The following is a 21,305-nucleotide window of genomic DNA, read 5'->3' as shown; positions in this document are numbered from 1 at the left end:
TTAAAACTCATTTGAAATGACATTTGATGAGTTTCTGAGGTGCATGTGTTTGTATGTGGATCTCTACACGCTGTGTGTGTGAACGAATTTTGAGGTCTTCACCTTTTTAAGAGCTACAAAACCATTTTACTTCCGCCTTTCAAGGATACCATTAAAAGTATGAGTCATGAAATAGGAAAAGTGGTTTTATGGATATAGATTGTACTTTTTCCCTGTTTTATTTTTTCTTGGACTGAAGAGAAACAGTCTTTAATAATATGTGAAAAATAAGAATACATTTAAAAATGTATTTCTAAGCCATGCATTTTGTAAATAGGTGAGTAAAGATGGAGATGGAATCTATCCCAGGTATGAAGAGGGAATTAGACATGTGGGGACTCTTTTTTCTCTTATTACGACTGAAGCGACTCAGAACTGAATTATACAGGTGTGTGTGTATAAAGAGCTCTCTATGTAAGCTATGCTCTGTCTACATTTAAAACACCTTCCTGGAAAGCAGCTTTATCCCTAGAATGATTTTTAATATCTTCATCTCTAGGATCAGAGGTGGTTGATCTCGATGGAAAAAGTTCCCTTCTCTACAGATTGGATCAGGAATCACTGAGCCCAGTAAAGGATATTATTTCTTTGAAGTTTAAAACCATGCAGAGTGAGGGACTCCTCCTCCATCGGGAAGGGCACAAAGGAGATCACATCACCCTGGAACTAAGAAGAGGAAAGCTCTTTTTACTTATTAATTCAGGTAACACTATTTGATGATGTGCTCAAGATTCTGGTCATTTAGATATCACTTAAGGAACTTGATGCCTTTACCGGTTATCTTATAACATCTAAAGGGCCCTATTTACAAATCCAAAGGCTTTTAGGTTGACATGTAAAATATCACACTTGCATGTAAAAACAGTTCCTATTTTGTAGTTCGTTTAAGACTCATTGATGTTTTCTGCAACGGGCAGGTAGAATCACATAGCTATTTTCAAACATCATGAAGAATGGGATGGGTCATTGAAAAATATGGGGGTTGTAAAACCGAGGTTGTAGCAAATATAAAATTTACATTGAAAATGAGCATGTGATGGATAATACTAATAAAGAGAATTAACAGTGGGAGAAATTACAGCAAGGTTGAGAGGATCCTATATTCAAATTCAGGTGAATCTACCACACTAGTGGCTTAGATGGAATGTATGCAAGGAGATTGCAGTTATTATGAATGATACTGGTCCAAGAAAAGGAATACGTCTTTCAGACTCGTGCTATTATTATTATTTTTTCACTTCTAAGGCGAGACAAAAGTGCCCGCCACACACACCTTGATCAACCTCACCCTGGGCAGCTTGCTGGACGACCAGCACTGGCACTCTGTACTCCTCCAGCGCCTGGGCCAGCAATTCAACTTCACGGTGGACGAGCACCGGCACCGCTTCCACGCCCAAGGAGAACTCAGCTACCTGGAGCTGGACCATGAGGTGTGATGGTTACTTTCAGTGCATACAGATTTTATGATGTATCTGTAGTATAGCCACACCAGACGAAGTGCACAGAAAAAGTCTTCTAAACATTTCCCAGACTGAGCTAACTCGGAATAGCAGTTTGGGCACAGGCTGATGTCTCATTGGTTTGCAGTATGTGAATTTATGTACCTGAGCTGTATAGGTACAGGTGTCACATACAGGAAATCTCCACAAAGTGAACTCATTACCACAAGTAAATTTAGAAAGTGTTGATTTTTTGTGCCATTGGGCACCCTGAACCATGATTTATGGAGAGGATGTGGTAATGAACAGATTAATTCATTACCACTTGATTCAAATGCACATGTCAATGTGTACCAGAAATGTATGCAAAATAAAATGTCATTATAATCGGATTTATTATGAAGCAGAGGTTTACCACACATATAAATATGTATTTATATCCACCGACCCATATATACCAAATCCAAGGATGATTAACAAGTTAGAATGATCAAGCTCTAGTGTAAGTGAAAATCAAATGCATATCACCTTTTAAACCTGTGTTTTGTACTACTATGGGTTTATCCTATTATAGAGGCTTCAAATGTGCCTCATTGCAAGTCAACACTATGTCTACCGCACCACGTTTGCCACAGCAGGTCTAATGCTGTTTTACCATGTGTGTTTTTTTTAAATGCATATTTTATTATTTTTAATCTCCGTTTGTAATTTGCAATATGGAAGTGCAGGATAATGAAAAATAGACCTCTTCATGATGATTGCAACTATAGTAACTGGTCATAATTAAGCAGATCAGAAAATCACTAAACAATATTATTGATGCCATTTTTCTTTCTAAGATCAGCTTTGGAGGGATTCCAGCACCTGGAAAATCAGTGTCATTTCCCCATAAACATTTTCATGGATGTTTAGAAAACCTCTATTATAATGGAGTGGACATTATTGACTTGGCCAAGCGGCAAAAACCACAGGTCATCCTGACGGTAAGAGACCTTCACATCCTGAGTAAAACTGCAGCGTTTTCCCACGGTATAGTTGCTGCCTTTTGGATTCCATTTGCTATGATGTTTTAGGGTTTACTCTTACTCTTTTTAAAGTTATCTCTTTGGCAGTATGCATAGAAAGGATTAATTTCTATCTAAAGGAATTATAATTCACAGGGTGTGATTATTTTTATATGAACCCCCAAGGTGGTTTTTCTTTTTACAGCTGATAATTTAATTTTGTTGTGATATTATTACTCCGAGGAGACAAATTTCTTTAGCCTTGTAATTTCCTTAATAAGATATTCTCTGACTAACTCTCTAAATAAGCATACTGTGTTCCAGAGATCAGATAACATCCACGAGTATCAGAGAGGCACTAGAAAAACTTGTCTTCTGCCATGGTCATTCAAAATGAATAGCAGAAACTAATAGGCTATTGGCACATTGCATCTGCCTCGCTGTCCCCATAGCAGCATTAGTCATGCTTTGTTCTCTTCTCATTCTAGGGAAATGCCCAGGCCAGGGTCCAGTCAGGGAGACAGTACCATGCTGGGTTTAATGTGCAGGGGACTTGGATCTTAAGTGTCAGAGGAACTGGGAAGTGAAGGCTAGTGATCAGTAGTATGGAGCTCATTCAAGAATAAACAAGGAGGCGGAAGCAAAGCAGCAGGTCTGTGACCATCCTCCACTGTGATCACACAGACACAGAGACGCATGCACGGGGAAAGAGCAAGAGAGACCACACACAGACTCGCGTATACACACACACACACACTGACACGTACCACATGCACACGGACACAGCTTTGGAGGAAAAGGCCTACATTTCACTTCTGATTCAGATACTCAAGTAGCACAGGTGCTTCCTTTCTGGCTAACTTTTAAGCACAGCCAGATAAAAAAGGGGTGTCTGGAATCAGTGCATTCAGCTTAACCAGTTTGGACCCAAATATCCTCTTGAATACATCTCTTTAATTGTTCAAAATGAAAAGTAGATAAGTTGAAGCTCATGTGGTGTCTATAAATCTCAAAGCCCATCATGAGTTTATCATTTACGCAATATTTACTCCTGGATCTCAGTGTAAGTTGTTAGTATTTATGCGATTATACCATCCAGCAAGATCTTTAAAGATATTTTTAACATGAAAGGGAAAATAGCTCAAAAGAAAAATATAAATATTATACATAGACAGAGACATATGTTGGCAAAACAAGTTCCCAGACACTGCTCGTGAACTGACACCCACACTTCACTGCAAGACGTGCCCCTTACCAGGCGTCAGGCAGCCGTCCAAACAAGCAGAAGACCAAACTGCTGCTGGCAAAATGTTTCCATTTTTATGAGGTTTGTTAATCTTATAATTGCTTTTGCATTATGAGTTAGTGTAGTTCAATCTTCCACTTTTGTTATTTCTTTCACTTGTCTACAGTGCAAGCTCATTCACTATTAACAGAATTGCAGTATAACCAAATATTTTTGTTTAACCAAGGCCAAATGGTTTAATCCTAAGGTATGTGCTGTGAAATAAAGTTGTCTTCAATGACTTTTCCATGGAAATATTTTTTAAGACACATAGCTATAGTAGCCTCTGTGTCTAAGGCCCCAGGACCACAAGACCTGAAGACAAAAGGGTATACATATTGACAGAAAGACAGCTGCGCGTTAGAGAGTGGGACATTTACATGGCAGACCATTGGCAGCCAGTAAAAGGAAGGTGGCCAGGTCATACAAAGGGAAAATTCCGTTAGGAACTTGTAAGTGATTAAAGTCATGGCGTTGGGAACAGAGAAGGAATTGGAAAAATATGGGAGAGAAACTAGCAGCTCATTAGTATTAGTTATGTGAGGGAGATATGGAGAGTGGGCTTAAGTCAGTTTTTATTGTTACATTGAGTAAGATGCTTTGTACAAGTTGAGAGTTGAGGAGAAAAGAATTTAACCAGAAAGCCAAAGATTTGATTCACTATATTGTCACTGGATTGGAAGAGACCTTGGGGTGATGGCAAGGATTTGGGTTTTCATGTTGACAGCAGTTCCTGTTTTCAATCCATAATAACTAGACATTGATCACCAGCTCTGGTCAGTATTTCCAAGTCTGTTACTGATGTGATGGGTCATCCTTAGACCTTTTTCTCTTGCTTTATTTGCAGGGCAATGTGTCATTCTCTTGTTCACAACCGCAGTCTGTGCCTGTGACTTTCCTCAGCCCCAGAAGTTACCTAGCTCTGCCCGGCGCCTCAGGGGATGATGAGATTTCTGCTGCTTTCCAGTTTCGAACCTGGAATAAGGCAGGACTTCTGCTGTTCAGTGAACTTCAGTTTGCTTCAGGGGGTTTCCTCCTCTTTCTTAGCGATGGAAAACTCAAGCTTCACCTCTACCAGCCAGGAAAATTACCCAGTAACATCACAGCAGGTAATAAGTATGTCCCTGCAGGCCAAGCATATGAATTTGAGACATTATCTCTCTGCCCTTTCTCCTTAAATTTCTATGCATAGCCAAAAAATTAATATTTGTTTAATAAATGAAGACGAGTTAATGAACATATCAGTAATTGTCTGAGGGAGACTTGATTCCAGTTTCATTTTAAATATGGCTCTGACAACAGTTCTTACTAGCCAAGGTGATAGTTGTGAGGTGACTAGAGATTTCCTTCCATGATCCTTTTATCCACTCCAGAAAAGTCAGCATATTGTGAAGAAATATGTTTTGGGAAGAATGTGAAAAATTTTGAAATGGACCCAAAAGCGTACCGGGTGTCTTCAGTGGAGATCTGAACTTTGTAAATTAGCTGCTGTTCTTACGGGCTCTGTGAAGGGTGCACTCTATAGCACCTAATGTGTATGGCCAGAAAACCTAAACATTCAGTCACATTAATTTTCCTAGCTGGAGAGTCTGTGCAAGAGTTGACTATATTTTGGGAGAAAGGTCAGGTTTGTGCAGTTTCTCATTTGGGTCCCAAACAATTCTCTCTACTCCTAGGCAATACGGTACCATTTTCATGATTTGAAGTGATATAATTAAGGAGACTGTATGATTGTCTGGAAAATTAATGTCTAATTTAGGTCAGTGCTTTGGGTGAGGGATATTTTTGTCTCTTCATTAAAATTATATTGTTCTTGACAGCAGATCTCCATCACATTCTCATATATATGGAATAACACCCAAGCTAAGTAACCAGAGGTCACATTGTACAAATCGCTACATCACTTTAATAAATGATATTTTAAAATAACTTAAGGTGCTATTGCACACTCCTCTATATTCACTATGACCAAAATTAACATGATTGGGAAGGGAAGAAAATTCAATATAGCCAGGTACTAAATATAATAAAAAAACAAGTGTGCAAATGTTTCTGAAACACCTGGTCTTTACAGACCCTTTTTGTTGTTCATATATCAGTGCAGTTTCACGTGGGGCCTGAAAGTGTGACAGGGTAGCCCATAGTGAACTTGGGTTGCCTGTCTGTGGGGCCTCACCCAAACACTTAAAATGTAATTTCTTGCAGGCACACACAAAAAGGGTAATAGGCTTATTTAAAAAGGGGGAAAGGAAAAGGAACAACCTAGGGAGATAGAGAGGGATACAAAGTAACTGGAATATCTCACCAGCTTGGCTAAATTGGAGCTCTGGTAACCAAACTAACTGCTAGCCCCCAGTCACAGGGTCTTAGAGCGCTTGTTCCAGAGAGAGAGAACTATTACCTCTCCAGAGCAACAGTTGGAAAACTGCTCTCTACTTCTCCCCCAAAGTCCCAGAATGCTGCTTAGCTCCGCTCTTAGGTCCTTGCGGTTCTCTCCTTGGTACTGCTGAGAGTTGTAGTTTTCCAGTCAAGACTCTGCAAAATTTCTTTAGGACAGCCTTCCCCTTAAGAAAAGTTCAATATTAATTATAATTTTTAAACAGTACTGTGCATAATGTTAATAATTAATAGACTACTCAAAATGAGGGCCTAAAATTGTGTGCTTGTCATTAATGTGTAGTTTATTGTGATGTATCTGACAACCTCAGATGTGGTTATATCCATGGTCTGATTCTCAGCCTTAGAAGGAAACTACTTTAGTCAGTGTTCCTCTCGTGAGCCCCAACAAGCTAGCTCATTTCTAAACATTTTCATAATAATCACCATGTAGAAGTACCTAGAATAGGTACATATTCTGTATACACAGAATAGCCAGAATGACTGAAAATCTCTAAACTGATATTTAAGTTGCCATACAGTGAGGTCCATGATGACATCATAAGCCTTAGTCTGATGGTTGACATGAGTTCATAGCAAGGAGCGTAACTATTGATGCCACATAGAGGGTCGTTGCTGCAGCTAACTACCCTCAATTTCCTAGTTCCACTGAAGCAATACATTTGCATTTGAAAGGAGACTGCTGTTTGAATTTTAGATGGTGGCAGCATTGCATGAAAACTGTATGACTTTCAGTGGTGCATCATCACACATCAGCAACTACACTTTCAGTTCACCACTGAAAGTCCACATCTAGACTGCTTACATAAGTACATAAGTATTTGGGCAGGTGGTTAGTTTGTTCTCACATACTTAAAATGTCCATGAATTAAATCAGTTGTCAGAATGTATTACAATACCACTTAAAAAGGACTCAGCACCAATACTGCTGCAGTACTAGATATTTCCGTAAGGATGAATCCATTTTCCATAGCTACTGGAGATATAAATTACTACTGTTGCATGTCTTAAAAGCCCAAAATTTTTTATAACTTTTACAGTGAAATAGAAATTAAATTGCATTGAGGAAGAACTGAATTACACGAATGTTCAAATGGTCAGGCTATGATATTAATGGTATGCGTAGTTTTGCAAATTGTCACTTGGAGTTGTTTGAAAAGATGATGTCAGCCTATGTCATTTTTGAAATATGAAATTTGAGTACAGTCATCGAACTTTTAAAACATATCAGCAGTTAGCATCAGCAAGTCCCTCATTACCCCAAATATTTCCATTCCTTGTCGTCCTTAGAGGTATCAAAGCCGGAATGGAGTAGTTGGCCTCAGGAACCCAATAAAAGATACAATTTCAGCCCCCTTAGTTACAAGAAATTCTTGATGGTAATATTTGAGATGTTGCATTTCTGCTGCTGCTTTTGCCTGGAAGTGGAAATCAGGCCCCAGCCCAAGCCTCTGGCTGCCGCGTGCAGGCTGGTGGTGTATGAGATACTGCTGCATTTTCCATTCGAGCTTTCACGATGCCTGGCTCTGGGACAGCTCTCTTGATTTGTCACACCCAGGAGAAGGCTTTTCTTGTCCCAGTTCCCTTTCACAGTTGGAGTGGTCCTGCCTTACAGGTTATAAACTGCTCCGTCCCCCAGACTCCCACTTTCTCCTAAGTGATTGGCACCAGTGACCTCCATAGTTTTGTCTTGATGAGAGCTCTCGCATGGCCAGATCCTGAATCCTGGTTAGCGGTGGAGTTAGTGAATGTTGGAATTCCTGGCACTGGCGCAGAGTACCAGCAGATACTCGGAAACAAGCAAAACCCTGCAGCTGCCCCTGGAGCAGTGGAGTTTGTTGGCTGCCTCGCACACTAGGCAGAGAACCCCCCTTCACAGCAAGCTTTAACTTGCTCATCTGTATGGATGCCTGTTGGAGTCTAAGAGATGGGGGTGGTGGTTAAGCTGCTACAGTATTTCTATAGCAGTTTAGGACAGGCCCTCAGTGTCATACAGGAAGTAGCTGGACACCATTTCCTCTTGCTTGTTTGTGTGTGTGTCTGTGGCTTAAGTTTGATAGGGAGAAAAGGGAGAGAGAGGGAAGGAAGGGGAGAGAGAGGGGAGAAGGAAGGCAAGAGGGGGCAGCCAAGAGGAGGAGAGTGGTGTTGGGAGCAGTGTACTAGAATTAATGTCTAGTTGCCTAATATTGGGCATAAGGAAAAGATGTAACATTTTCAGTTGCTCTTTTTCCTTCCTCTCTTTCACATGAAAATGGCCTTTATTTTATTTTATTTTGGATAGAGGTTCTCTTCTCATCAGACCTAAAGTGGGAAGGAGTTGTATACCTTAAAAAAAGACAGAGAGAGAAAGAGAGAATCTGATTTGAAGATGACCATTTTTACTACATAAAGTTAAATAAAATGAATTAAATGGGCCCTTCATTAATTAATTGGAATAATAAATCCTATTGATGGGTAATAAGTCTTCTCGTCATAAACCAGTGATGTCTATCACGAAGGAGACTTGAGAATAGCTTTCTGAAGTTTCTCCACAAAATAGCACAATTTCATAACCTGCTGGCTGGTTAGATGGGTGCATTTAATGGTGTCAGATGGCAGGGTGAGCTGTCCTGCTGGTCTTTTGTTCTTAACCTAAACTGGCTCTTACCGTATATTGACATCCAGCCCAGTCTCAGCCTTGCTCCTGCTGTCTGCCTAGTCTGTGCTTACCTGGAGCAGGGCTCCCTCAGGTGTGGCTGCTGGACCTGTTAGCCACGCTGAGCATAAAAAGTTGAGATTTTTCTAAAAATTTTCCTATTTAATAAATCACTACTTGTAAGTCTACGGACAGCATCCAGCATCTGCTTAAGTTACTACACAGTAGACTTCATGATGACATCGTATGACTTGTAATGTTAGGCGCTTAGAAATTGGTCAGTTAGTAAGTTAACTGCTGCAACAACTAAGCATGTGGTTAGTGGATTTGTCTTTTTAATTTTTTTTTTTTTTTGGGAATTCATCCTCACTGACATTTATAAAGCACCAAGTCTAGTTGGTCAGGAAAGAAACTGCTCATCCCCACCGGTGGTTGGAGAAGCAGCTTCCGGTATTATGGAAAGCACAGAAGCTGGGGCCCATCTTCAGACATAGTCCAGCTCTGAGGAGGAGCCGCTGGAGACGCGTGGTGGGGCAGAGGGACTGACGAGTGTTGTGTGTGTGATGCAAGACTTGGTGCGAGAGTTTTTGCTTTAAATGCATTCTCTGATAGGGAGCCCTGGAAGACAAATCTGGGGCACTGGATTTACTTTAGCCCAAGCTCATTCAGTCAGGGATTATGCATTTCTATTCAGCTACCTATTTCAGAGTCCACTCAGAAAGTGTGTCTAGAAGTGATCTAACCTACATTCTCCAGTCTTTTTCATTAGCTTTTACAAACCAGACCAGGCTTGGATGCTTGGAAATATATATATATATATTTTTTTGCTTCATGAATGTATTGTAAAAATGAGCTTTGGTGCCCAAAATGGAATTTTGTGTTCTACTAGATAAGTCCAGGGTGAAGAGCTCCCTCGCCTAAGGGAGACTCCACACATTTTCTACCTAAAAGCTTGTAGATAATCTCTGGGAAATAAATTGCACATAATATCAGCCAAGAGGCTCAGGACCTTTCGGTTTAATAGAGTAATTACATCTGTGTTTACTGATTTGAACTGCAGAATCATACACAGTTGAATATTCACTGGCTGTAAACCTGCCTGGTAAACCCACAACTGAGATGCTTGGGTCCTTCCTACCTGGGGGCTGGGGCTCAGAGTCCATAGAGACCTAATTCCCTATGGGAAGGAAAGGCTGCACCATCTTGTGATTACTGATGCTGGGACTGCCTTGCCTTAGTGGGGAGGAGATAACGATTCTTAGAGTGATTTTGATTATTAACAATTTTTGATTATACACACATACACATACACACACTCTTAGAAAATAAGAAAAAAAAAACATAATATTGACTAAAAACAATCACCACAGCTTTCCTTCATGCTAAAATTACTGTTAGTATACTGGAATGTTTCCTTTCAGTCTTTCCCATATTGATAGAATGAAGAATATAATCAGAATGACATATACATTGTCTGTTCTCATTATTTATGGTGGTCATAGTCTTTGAAGTTGGGGTGAACCCTGAAATGTAAAAGACTGAGCCATGGCTCCTAGGGGAAATGCAGGCTGGTGTTTCTGTGAGCCTCTGCTCATGGTATCTTTATCAATACAGAACCTTGTTTTCTGTATGATGCTGTTTAAAAGCTCCTGATTTAAAAGAAGCTTCATTAATCTTGCACTCATCGCCAACAGACTATAATTAATGCCTGAATGAAGATCTCTAGCACATATGTGGTATGATGGCACTGAGGGACCCCACAGCCCCATCCCTATGCTTGGGAGCCTTTGAAACTGTTAGCTCACCAAAGATGGGAGGGTACATGGAAGACCTATGACCAGCGGCACTTTGTGTGACATAGGTGCAGACGTGTGTCAGTCAACTTGAACTTTCGTCTGCTCTGCACAGTTTTGTGGATGATTTCCAACATACTTCTAGTACTGATTTGGAGTTTACAAATGACATGGAAACTGTAAATTATGAAAATCCACTGTATAGATATGGTTTTCCATATTACTTAATTTTTTTAACTTTGCATTATATAAATACCAGGAAGCTTTCACTTTTCATCTCTGCAAATAGTTTCATATACTTTGACTTGATATACTTTGTTAAATGTCCTCCTATAATATTGTAAAGGATGACTACACAAAGATATTTTTATTCATTTATTTTTTAAAGGATTTATTTATTCATGCACACAGAACTGGGGTTCAGGCTAGAGGTGCAGGGGCAATGAGAGGATTCACCAGAGACAGAGTGGGGAGCAGAATAGGCAGGTCGAGGAAGTACACTCCTGAGGGGAGCAGCAGACAGGTCAGGAGAGGTCTGCCCACCATGTGGATCACCTCCAGGGCGGGGATTGGACTTTGTTGAAACAACTGCCGCTAGCTTCAAAGAGCTGTGCCTTATCCTGTTACAGCGCAACCAGGCAGGGCCCACAAAGCTATTTTTAAAAGGCAGATGAATTGTTTTATTGGGTGTAACTTCAAATTCTAGAATATATCTATGTGTTTCCTGAGTCCCTCCCCATAAAAGATAACTTACATGACACAAACTGCCAACTAGTCTGTGCCAAACAATTGAAAAAATTAACAGTGTAGGACTATCCAGAGGCGAGATGGTGGTTCTCTCTACCCAGGAACGGGGGGATAATGTTGCACCCTTTTCCACATACAGGGGGCCAGTTTCCACCTCGGACTGTGTGGGCTGATGTTGCCTTCCTAACCAGGTGCTACCGTGTTTACTGTTGAGTGACACCTCATAAACTGATTTTCTGTCCTGCAGGTAGTGGATTGAATGACGGGCAGTGGCATTCTGTCTCTGTTGCTGCCAAGAGGAATCACCTGAGTGTGGTGGTGGATGGCCAAGCTGCTTCTGCTGTGCTTTCCCTGGGGCCCGAGCAGGTTTCTTCCAGTGGCACCTACTATTTTGGAGGTGAGGGAAGAGGTCAGGCCGTATGTGCATTTGAACCATGTTTGTGCTTACTGCCCCGTGCCTTGGGGGAGACATCCTGGTGTCACCTATGTCATCAGGACAGAATAACTTCTCACTCTCTTGGAGCAGGGACACGCTGAGTAAATCAAGATGACAAGGTATCTGTTCAAGGTAGACTTATTTATGTTCCTCATTTCTGTGAGATTGATTGTAAGTAGTCCATTCCCTTGAGTTCTTCCTTTTAAACTTTGTTATGTTTTCCTAATGTTAAATGGTCTTTTTCTGAATTTATGGGCTGGTTTTATTGCTGCCCTCAAGCCTCCGAGCATCCCTGGAGCCCCTAACCCTTCCCCACTGCCCGATGAAGAAGGGCAAGGTGGCAGTGGACAAATAATCTAGCTTAATTAGCCACAGAAACCTCTTCTCCTGGCTAAATAATGTACTGTACTGATACATTTGATAAACTTAGGGCATCCACATTCAACACCTGGCCACCTCTTAAGAGAACAAACACAAAGGAGGCACTTACCTCTCCAGTAGATTCTTGCTTGAAATAAAAGCTTATGAAAGGAAACCTTGGAAATGGAAAAGAGTCTTGAGTCCTGGAAACTTAAAAAGAAATGCTATTTGCCATTAGGAAGGCAACATTGTGAAACTGTAAGTAGTACAACTTATTTCCAATTGTGAGTTGAGAAGTTTTTTCTTTTATTTTTCATTTTAATTGTTGCTTGTGTGTGGAATCGTTTTTGAATTTGGTGGAAGTGGTTCAGTCTTCATTATTCATCAATAAACTACTAATCCCTTTCTACATTTGACAGCATCCAGACACACAAATCAGTCATTTAGTATTAAATGCAGCTTCCCCATCCAAGCAAGCAAGCAAACAAAAAACCCTACATAATTTGTTACTGTGAAAGATGGCGTTATACGATCTTAAAAAGATATAATTGCCCCCATTTGTTAAATTTGTTCATTTCTGAACTGAGCTTCCTCTCCTTCTGGAATATATGATTGCCTTTGTGGCAGTCCATGGGTATACATTCCTTGAATAAATGGTAAGATTTATTGAACCCTTTAACCAGGAGTGTTCATTTCAAAGGAAAAGATGTAGCAGCACTAAAACAGATAAACAAAAAACAAAAATAAAAACAAATAAACAAAAAAAATGTTAAGCAATGCAAAAAAAGAAGACTAGATAGAAAGAATTGATAGACTGGATAAAAGTGTAAGTCATGACAATAGAATAATCATTCAAGAAGTGTTTTATATCCTTCGTGTTCACATTTAACTACACCTGCTTATTTTTGTAGATTTTTTCATTGCTTTTATTGATGTGTATTTTGTGTTGACATCTATAACATTTGTTGTCTGTAATTTTACATGTTTTTGTGCTGATGCATAGGGCACATATTTAAGTCAACTAAAAATTTTTGAATAGGTTGAGATCTGCAAAATTACAAAGATAAAGTTCCCATATACTTCATACCCAGCTTCCTCTATTGGTCATGTCTCGAAACCATAGATACATTTTAAGGAACACAATTTTTTTTTTAATACACATGTACATGTGCATTTCCCAGCTTAAGAAAGACAGTGTTAGCAACAACCATTTCTCCCTCTGGAATCATCTTGTTCTTTTCGCCAATACTGTTAAATTTGGGGTTTACTTTCTGCTTGTGTTCTTTATGACTTGACATCTATTTCTGTGTAGCTAAATTCCTAAACAATAGAAACTATCATAGTAAAATCCCAACTTCAGGACTTAAAAGAGGAGTGGCCAATATTAAGCTTACTTAGGTATTTATTCCGTCTCAGTGGTGTCCTTCAGGACATGAATCTGATCTTGGCTAAAGATGTCTAATCATTAACTCTTATAGTACATTCTAGGGCTGAGAATGAGGGTCTACAAGAGAGCAGGAGGTCCTCTGATGCCCCATTTCTCCCTCTTCCCCCAACCTGCTGTCTCCAGAACCTGCCACAGGAGCTCCCTTCTTGTGGAAGACGCTTAGGACTCTGGAGTAGGGAGTTTCGGAAACTGGAGGTAGACTGAAGGGGAGAAGCTCCCAAGTAGACGCATCACCCGCTCTTGTGAGGCCCCCTGGGGCTGTGGGCAAAGTGTGGCAGCATGCAGAGTAGAAGAGGGTTCCCTGTGGTGTAGCACCGGCACAGCGTCCTGATCCTTTGAGTGGTACTGGCGGTGGGGTGACCAGCTTCTCCCAGTTTTAACCTTGAAAGTCCTGAAGCTTAGAACATCCCCCTCTGCATACCGAGGGGGAACTCTGACCTTTGGTCACCCTAACAAACCTTGTGTTCTGTGTGGGTCAGAGTCCTCTCTAGACGCAGATGTGTTTGAGCTAGGAGGAAGACTGCTTAGGTAGGCGATTCTTCACCCAGGCTGTCTTCAGGTAAGTAAATCTCCGCACTGCGGAACAATGCCCACTTCCCAACAGTGCTTTGCTGCCCTAGGAAGCCTACTGCAAGTCCCGGTGATCTTCTACCCAGAGATCTAGCCTCACCAGGCTGTAGTGATCCCCGCAAAGGAGTAGCCTGTACCCGTGGTCCAGTTGTTCGTCCATTCCATGCCAGTTTGGAGAGTGGAATCACTTTGGGAGTGACGGGGCCCCTGAATCTCAGCCCCTGCCTGCTCATCATTTCCCTGGTTCAGATGAATGCTTTTTCAAAAGTCAGACTGCAGGAAGGTAGTTTGAGATCAGTTTTTAGCTTTTACAAATTACGTATTTTAAATCTGGAATCAATAGGATGAGGATGGATGGCTAACTTCTGTATATTCCTCTATGCAGTTTTTTTTTCCTCTTGAACAACACACAGTACAGCAAAGCTGAGATATGAAACTTCATGCAGAGTTCTCACATCCCTGCTTGTGTAAATCAAACAATATCTGTCCAGTGAACTGGTTGCAACACCACGAAGTCAAACCCGACATCTCACTTCTGGTACAGTGACACAGTGATAATTTATCTGTCATCCTCAGAGGTGTTTAACATGCTGACTGCCTCTAGTAATGGATCCGTCCATTAATTCAGCATTAGGTATTCCCCAGAAATCTTCATATTTTAGAACTTTCATCTTAAATGGGTTTAGTTCAGGACTTTTCTCTGCTGTGGCATTATGTTGACTTGTGTATGCCTGTTATCTTGGACTAATGAGGCTAACCTGGGCTGAACCCGTCTTTGTTCTCAGAATCTCTTGCTTATTAAACAAGGTAGTTAGGAATACGAAGTGCATTCTGTAAAGTTCCATGACCTTGTCTTGTGACTATAGTTTACTTAGTTTTCTTTCCTACAGGCAGATTGCACAATTTGTTTTATTCTGAAATAGTTTGAAATTAGGAAACACCACCTGGAGAAAAGGAGATTAGCAGAGCTGTTTATATTCCTGACATGTTGTAGTGTCCCCCAAATAATATTGAACTATTCTCCTCTCAGTTTCTGTTTTCACATTCTTAATTGGTTAATAAGTCATCTAGGAAACACATCGAGATTATAGTAACCACGTCTCATGCCTCAGAAGAATACCAACCACTGAAAATGCGTTTAGTACCAAGTGCAGTAAATTGATACTCAAAAGTCTTTGACCCCATTATCTTCATATATTAAATTTGAAGCTTCAAAGTTTCCATTATGCCATATGAAATATTTACATGTGTCCAATAATAGTTTTAAACACGAATATTCGTCTTTACTGGCCATGTAAATGTATTTTGTTAGGAAAACAAAGCATTAAGGGAAAATATCTTCAGTCAAAATATTTAATTATAATGGTACTTCTCAATAGAAAACTAACATGGTTTGTATAGGAATTAAGAAGTTGCTGATTCATTTATTATTATTTGAAATTGTAATAGCGGTTGACAACCAGAATGGCAAAGCAAGATTAATGAAAACTATATAAGTATAATATATGTGTTCATACTCCATAAAATGATTTATTTCACTTGAATGGAGAAACACTTAGTACATCATTAAACCTCAGACAATAATGGTTGCTCTTATATTTCTTTATTATTTCAATGATTAGATAAACAGTTAAGGGTAATGTTAGGAAAAAAATCAATACAAATGGACATTTTTTTTAATAGTAGTTTATTTTTACATCATTTTGTGCCTTTTTCCATCTCAGTTGTAATCCCCGTGGGCTTCCCATCACCACATCCCCCATGTGCCATCACCATAGTCCAGTGCACTTTCCCTCCCCATTTTTGTTCCCATTCCCCTCTCCACCCTGTTCATTATTATTATTTTATTATTTATTATTATTATTTTATTATTATATTTTCTCGCCTGGTCCGTTATACTCATGCTATGAATGAAACAATCCTGTATTTTGCAAATGGGCATTCTTCTATGAGTGCAAAAAAAAAAAAATTCAACCGTTGAATTTTTTTTTTTTTTTTTTAAAGATTTATTTATTTGTACATACAGAACTGGGGTACAGGCTAGAGGCTCAGAGGTGGTGAGAGGCTTCACCAGAGACAGAGTGGGGAGCAGAACAGGCAGATCGACGAAGTACACTGCTGAGGGGAGCAGCGGGCGTGTCAGGAGAGGTCTGCCACGCCATGTGGTCACCTCCGGGGCATGCGGGAATCGAACTCATGCGGAAGTGGCTTTAGCTTCTCAATGCAGTGCTTTAACCCGCTGTGCCACAAGGGAGGGCCCAGTGAAATGTTTTTGACATTACATCATGGTTTATTAAAATTCATATGCTATAGCTCTCACATGCCATGAAAATAAAGTAATTAGTTGGGAATTTCATTGCAAGTCAGTATAACTCTTTTCCCAAGTAGTTAGCTTTAAATACGAAGGTTATTTTACCACCTCTGATTTCTCTTTTCTTATCTGCAGTACACATTTTCATCCTTCATGCTCTTCTTCTTGCATTCCAGAAGGTTGAGTTTCTGTTTTTAAGCTGTTCACAATTTATTAGAACTGGCTACATGTTTAAGCTTCTGAAGCTAGTATTTTTAAATTGTGGGTCAAGTTTGTATCCTTGCACATTATCATTGTAACAGTAGCAGTTTGCTCTGCATCCTCCAGTGATAAAGAGAAATGCTTTGTATTAATTTCACTTTGTAATTTAGATGAAACTAATGATGATGTAATGGGCTTTTTCTCCCTTTTTTAATTTCAAGAAAAATAATCGGTTTTCTTTTTTTCATAATGAAGTATTATTCTATGAGACTGAATCCTGATTCATTATAATGTACCCTGCTTTTACTTTGTTTTGTTTCATTTTTATTAGGTTGTCCTGACAACGGCTTTGGATCCAAATGTAAAAATCCACTTGACGGATTTCAGGGCTGTATGAGACTCATTTCTCTCAGTAACAAGGTGGTAGATCTGATTTCAGTTCAGCAAGAGGCCCTTGGGAACTTCAGCGATCTTCAGATAGACTCCTGTGGAATTACAGACAGGTGAGGACGGTCTCACTTCTCTTTTGACCTGCTTCATTTTCAAATTTTGGGTAGCAGATTAAAAATTATATATGAAGCGAACACTTTTCTCTCCTCTTTCACCCCATCATCTTTTCCACTAGTGGTGGATTATAGTCCCATTAGAAATATGAAAAACATGTCTTTAGTTTTATATTTAATATTCCCAGGGATAAAAGTTAGCTAGACGATAACTAGCTACCAGTTCACAAAAGATAATTTTGATGCTGGTATAATTTTAGGTGGGTATCAGTGTATCAAAAAAAATCATAAATTCAATAGTGATGTTGCTCATCTGGCACCAATACAGCAGAGGTCAGTCAGCAAAAGGCATTTTGCTTCCCTGACAGTTGCATATTTTCAGAGTCAGGGATTTAGCTGTCTGCTATGCTCCTAATATGTACCCTCTATAGCCCATTACTATCTCCTCTGCAGAGGAAATGAAAGCTCTGGAGCTGTAGTATTGATCAAGGTGTAAGGCTGGTTCAGAAGTTCCAGTAGAAACTCTAGTATAATCCATGGAAGTTCAAGATTTTGGAATTAATTGTAGAGGACAAGCAACTTTCCCCATACTAATTGATAGTTAATAATTAAGAGTTAAGAGTCTAAAACAACTCTTAACTCTTAATTATACAATAGCCCAACTATGTTGCCAGTGATGCCTGAATATCAGACCTGTTCATTATAATTACTGTGTTCGGGAGAATATTATGGTCATTAAAGATTAAAAAAATCAGCCAGTGATGGTTTAAGAACTTCTCCCTTGTGCCTGGGAGACTAGTTCTTTCTGATTTCATAGCTTTGAATTTGAATTCAGGTGTTCACCGTTATCCTAGAGCCTAAAGATACCTTGCTTCATTTAATTTTCCTAAATGTGATCATGTTATATAGATTTTACTTCAATATTATTAATTCCAGCCGAGTTTTACATTGTGTGAAAGTCTTGGAATTTAAAGTGAAATGAACAAGGAATCAGGGTAAACCAAAATAGTACATGTCACTTCTGTTTTGGGGATGTTGATGTATACATTTGTTCAAGTTCACAAGCAATGAAAATAATGCTGGAAATGTCTAAGGAAAAGCTTTGGAGGCTAGAGAAAATGAGTTGATGGATTTTTTTTTTTACTTTGTATTGAAGTAACACTAAGAAGAGTGGGTGAAAGGTAATTGTTCACTATACAGTGTTATTAGGTTATCAGTAGTAAAACAGGACTACCATTTGATGAATTTAAATAATTCACCATCCAGGTTTTGATGTTGCAATTTAAAAATATGAGAAATCTAGCCTCATTAACAAAATTAAGGAGAATGTATTCAGCATCTTTTAATAGCAGATTGAGTAGAAAAAGTACATGTGTTACAGTAATTAAAGATTCTTTCTTCAAAACTTTAGGCACAGCCACTCCCATCTGCATCTTATATGGTTGAGGTCCTTTAAAAGCCAGCCTACTTTGCCCTTGTCTTTCTGATTACCAACTGAGATTGTTTTCATTTTTTATATTTTCCTTTTCCTTCTAGAATGGCACTGATTTGAAATGCTTTAGGAAATTAAATGCATTACGAAACATTCTTTGAAGGCAGTCTTGTGAATCTACAAAAATTCTGGAATGTATAGAAAGATGCTCATTTTATTTTTTATGGAGTTTGTAAAATAATGTGTTGTATAAGTACACACACACACGTAAATAAAGAAAGAACTTATAATAGAAAGTCTTCTAAATAAAATGCTAATCTCCCTGAGGAGATTAGGAGTTTCGAGCCCAAAGTTTGGTCAAGCTGACTGAAACAGTAAGGCCCTTTTACACAGTTCTTATAGCCAGAAAAAAGGTAATAAATAGCATTATATTGACTCAAAAGTGGAAAAATCCTATAAGCAAAACACAAAATTTTCATGTTTTGGTCTTAAGGGAGATGACCAAACTCCTTTATTAACATATCCCTGGCATGCTTTGTTTAGTTTTTATTCTGGTGAATGAGAGTATGCCAAGCCTTGGTCTCAGTGGGTGTCAATGTCTCTTTCATTCTAAATTCTAGAAAGTGCCAAAATCTTACTAGGCTTGAGTTAACACCTGAAGTTTCCCAACATTTTGTCCATGGTGCCGACTGAAGGTCACTTTATAGGGTCCCAAGACAAAAGCTATTGCTGACACTTTCATCTAAGAAGTGGCCTGGGTTCAAACAACTTCAGAAGTGTGTTTGCCCTAGCAGCTGAGGAATTATTTGAAAAAGTAATATATTTTAAAAGTATTTTTATTTCATTTTTAATTAAACACAGTTACTTAGTAATTGCACATGTTTACTCTTGGGTCCTATTCAGCTTTTCAGAGCTTGAAGTGAGATTAGACACTGCCACCCTCATTGTTAGTTCAGCATTGATTTCCCGGGGTACTTGTTTGATATCAGCTCCTGAAAGTCCAACTTCTCCAAGACAGGATGTTATTAAAAGGAATGTAATTCCTGTTGAAATTGAACTACTTCAAGCTAGTATGTCCCACAGCTTGACAGATTGAGTGTGTTGAATGTGCCTCTTGAAGAAATAGGTTGACTATTTCTATGGAAGATTTAAATTATCCTGGGAACCCCAGTGAGTTTGATCCTGTACCTGGGACACCGGGACACCCAGCTTGGAATTCTGGCTCCTGACACCTTCAGAGTTCCTGGGTCTTATACCAAGTGAACAAAGCTCTCCCTCCTTTCTACCTTTTCCTTCCTCCCCTCTTCTTGTTCTTTCTTTTAAATATTCAAAGTCATTGCACATCAGTGTGACTACATGTTATTTTATGTAAGCAAGTAAGGCTTCTGGGACCATACCAAATGAATTTACATCATCTGGGGATAATAAAGGGATCTATATGTAGGGCATGTTCAAAATTAAGCACACTACCTGGGTATTGGTGGAAATCTAATGAATTTATTGATCTAAGGTTAGTTCGGTGATTAAAGGACCTTCACAACACACTGAATAACTATTCGTGTTCAATCTGCTCTTTATGCTATGGTGGGTGCTCTTTGTTTTACATGAAGGGAGGACTGAACTTCAGGCATGAATGATTTACATCTCATAATACCTAACACTGAAAAGCGGTGATTATATCTGCACCTTCTTTTAGGTGTTTGCCCAACTATTGTGAGCACGGTGGTGAGTGCTCCCAGTCCTGGAACACCTTCTACTGCAACTGCGCCAACACTGGCTACCAGGGAGCCACCTGCCACAACTGTGAGCCCAGCACACCTGCTATTCTTGCCTCTGCCCTGACTCCCTTGTTCACTCCTTTTTGGTTGCTCTGTGAGATTCTTCCATGCACATACAGCTATGTCTTCGAAGGCACTAGCCTCCATTTTCACATGTGGAATTCTGTTTTTTTTGTTTTGTTTAGTTTTGTTTTTTAACTCACACCTCTTTTCAGGAAACAGTCAAGGCAGCTTATAGAAATACATATTTGGAAGGGTAGAAAAGAGAAGGATAACTGGTAAAAAGAGAATATGTACAGAAAATAAGAGGTGGAAGAGTAAAAGTAAAATGGAGTGCAGAATAGGTCACCCTTAACTTCTCTTGTAACCCAGTTAATGAGGGTGGTATAGGTGGTAGGTGATAATTATATTAACTGTAATCATTTTACTGAGCACATTCTAAATAGCCATCTGTAGGTCTAGCATTTTATGTCCCAACTCATTTAATTCTTCTGTGTGGAGGGGGTACTCTCATTACCCATAGTCAACTCATGTGGAAACAGAAATTAACCAGGCCCCAGCTCCTGAGGTAGTTGAGGCAGAGTGAGGGTAAACACTTGGAGCTGTGCTCCGGGGCTTGGGGTGGCGACCAGCTCCCTTCTCTATACTCTAAGCCATGCCCTACTGTTTGCATGTGTTGTAAGATTCATGGCGTCTTGTCAGCCATGTTTAGTATGCACAATGGGAAGACCACCATGTCTGGCTTTTTTCTTTCTCATTTTTTCGTGTTTTACGATGTCTGAGCACCCTAGCTCCGATCCAATATTGTATAGCCTGGACTTCAAGCAAGAACACTAAGGCAGGTGTTAGCCTCACTGCCCTTGCTGTCTCCACCATAGACTGCTGCTTTGCGCTCTCGCCAGAGTGGAGACTGAATCCTGCACTCCCA

At 39.6% G+C, this 21,305-nt stretch overlaps 1 protein-coding gene across 1 annotated transcript in view; it reads left to right on the top strand.

Annotated features, from left to right (window-relative positions):
* Positions 1-21,305, top strand: part of CNTNAP4 (contactin associated protein-like 4) — a 232,909-nt gene that overhangs the window by 137,522 nt on the left and 74,082 nt on the right. Inside the window, exons 5-11 of the mRNA XM_004690363.2 lie at positions 539-742; positions 1,285-1,469; positions 2,318-2,461; positions 4,615-4,876; positions 11,587-11,736; positions 16,996-17,167; positions 20,296-20,402. Of these exons, the coding sequence (XP_004690420.1) occupies positions 539-742; positions 1,285-1,469; positions 2,318-2,461; positions 4,615-4,876; positions 11,587-11,736; positions 16,996-17,167; positions 20,296-20,402 (1,224 nt within the window). The remainder of the gene's footprint in view (positions 1-538; positions 743-1,284; positions 1,470-2,317; positions 2,462-4,614; positions 4,877-11,586; positions 11,737-16,995; positions 17,168-20,295; positions 20,403-21,305) is intronic.

The sequence above is a fragment of the Condylura cristata genome, unplaced genomic scaffold, assembly GCF_000260355.1.
Source record: "Condylura cristata isolate star-nosed mole 26May11 unplaced genomic scaffold, ConCri1.0 scaffold00028, whole genome shotgun sequence".
In the NCBI taxonomy this organism is placed as follows: domain Eukaryota; kingdom Metazoa; phylum Chordata; class Mammalia; order Eulipotyphla; family Talpidae; genus Condylura; species Condylura cristata.
Note: the sequence above shows the minus strand (reverse complement) of the source record. Positions and strands in the feature narration are given on the sequence as shown.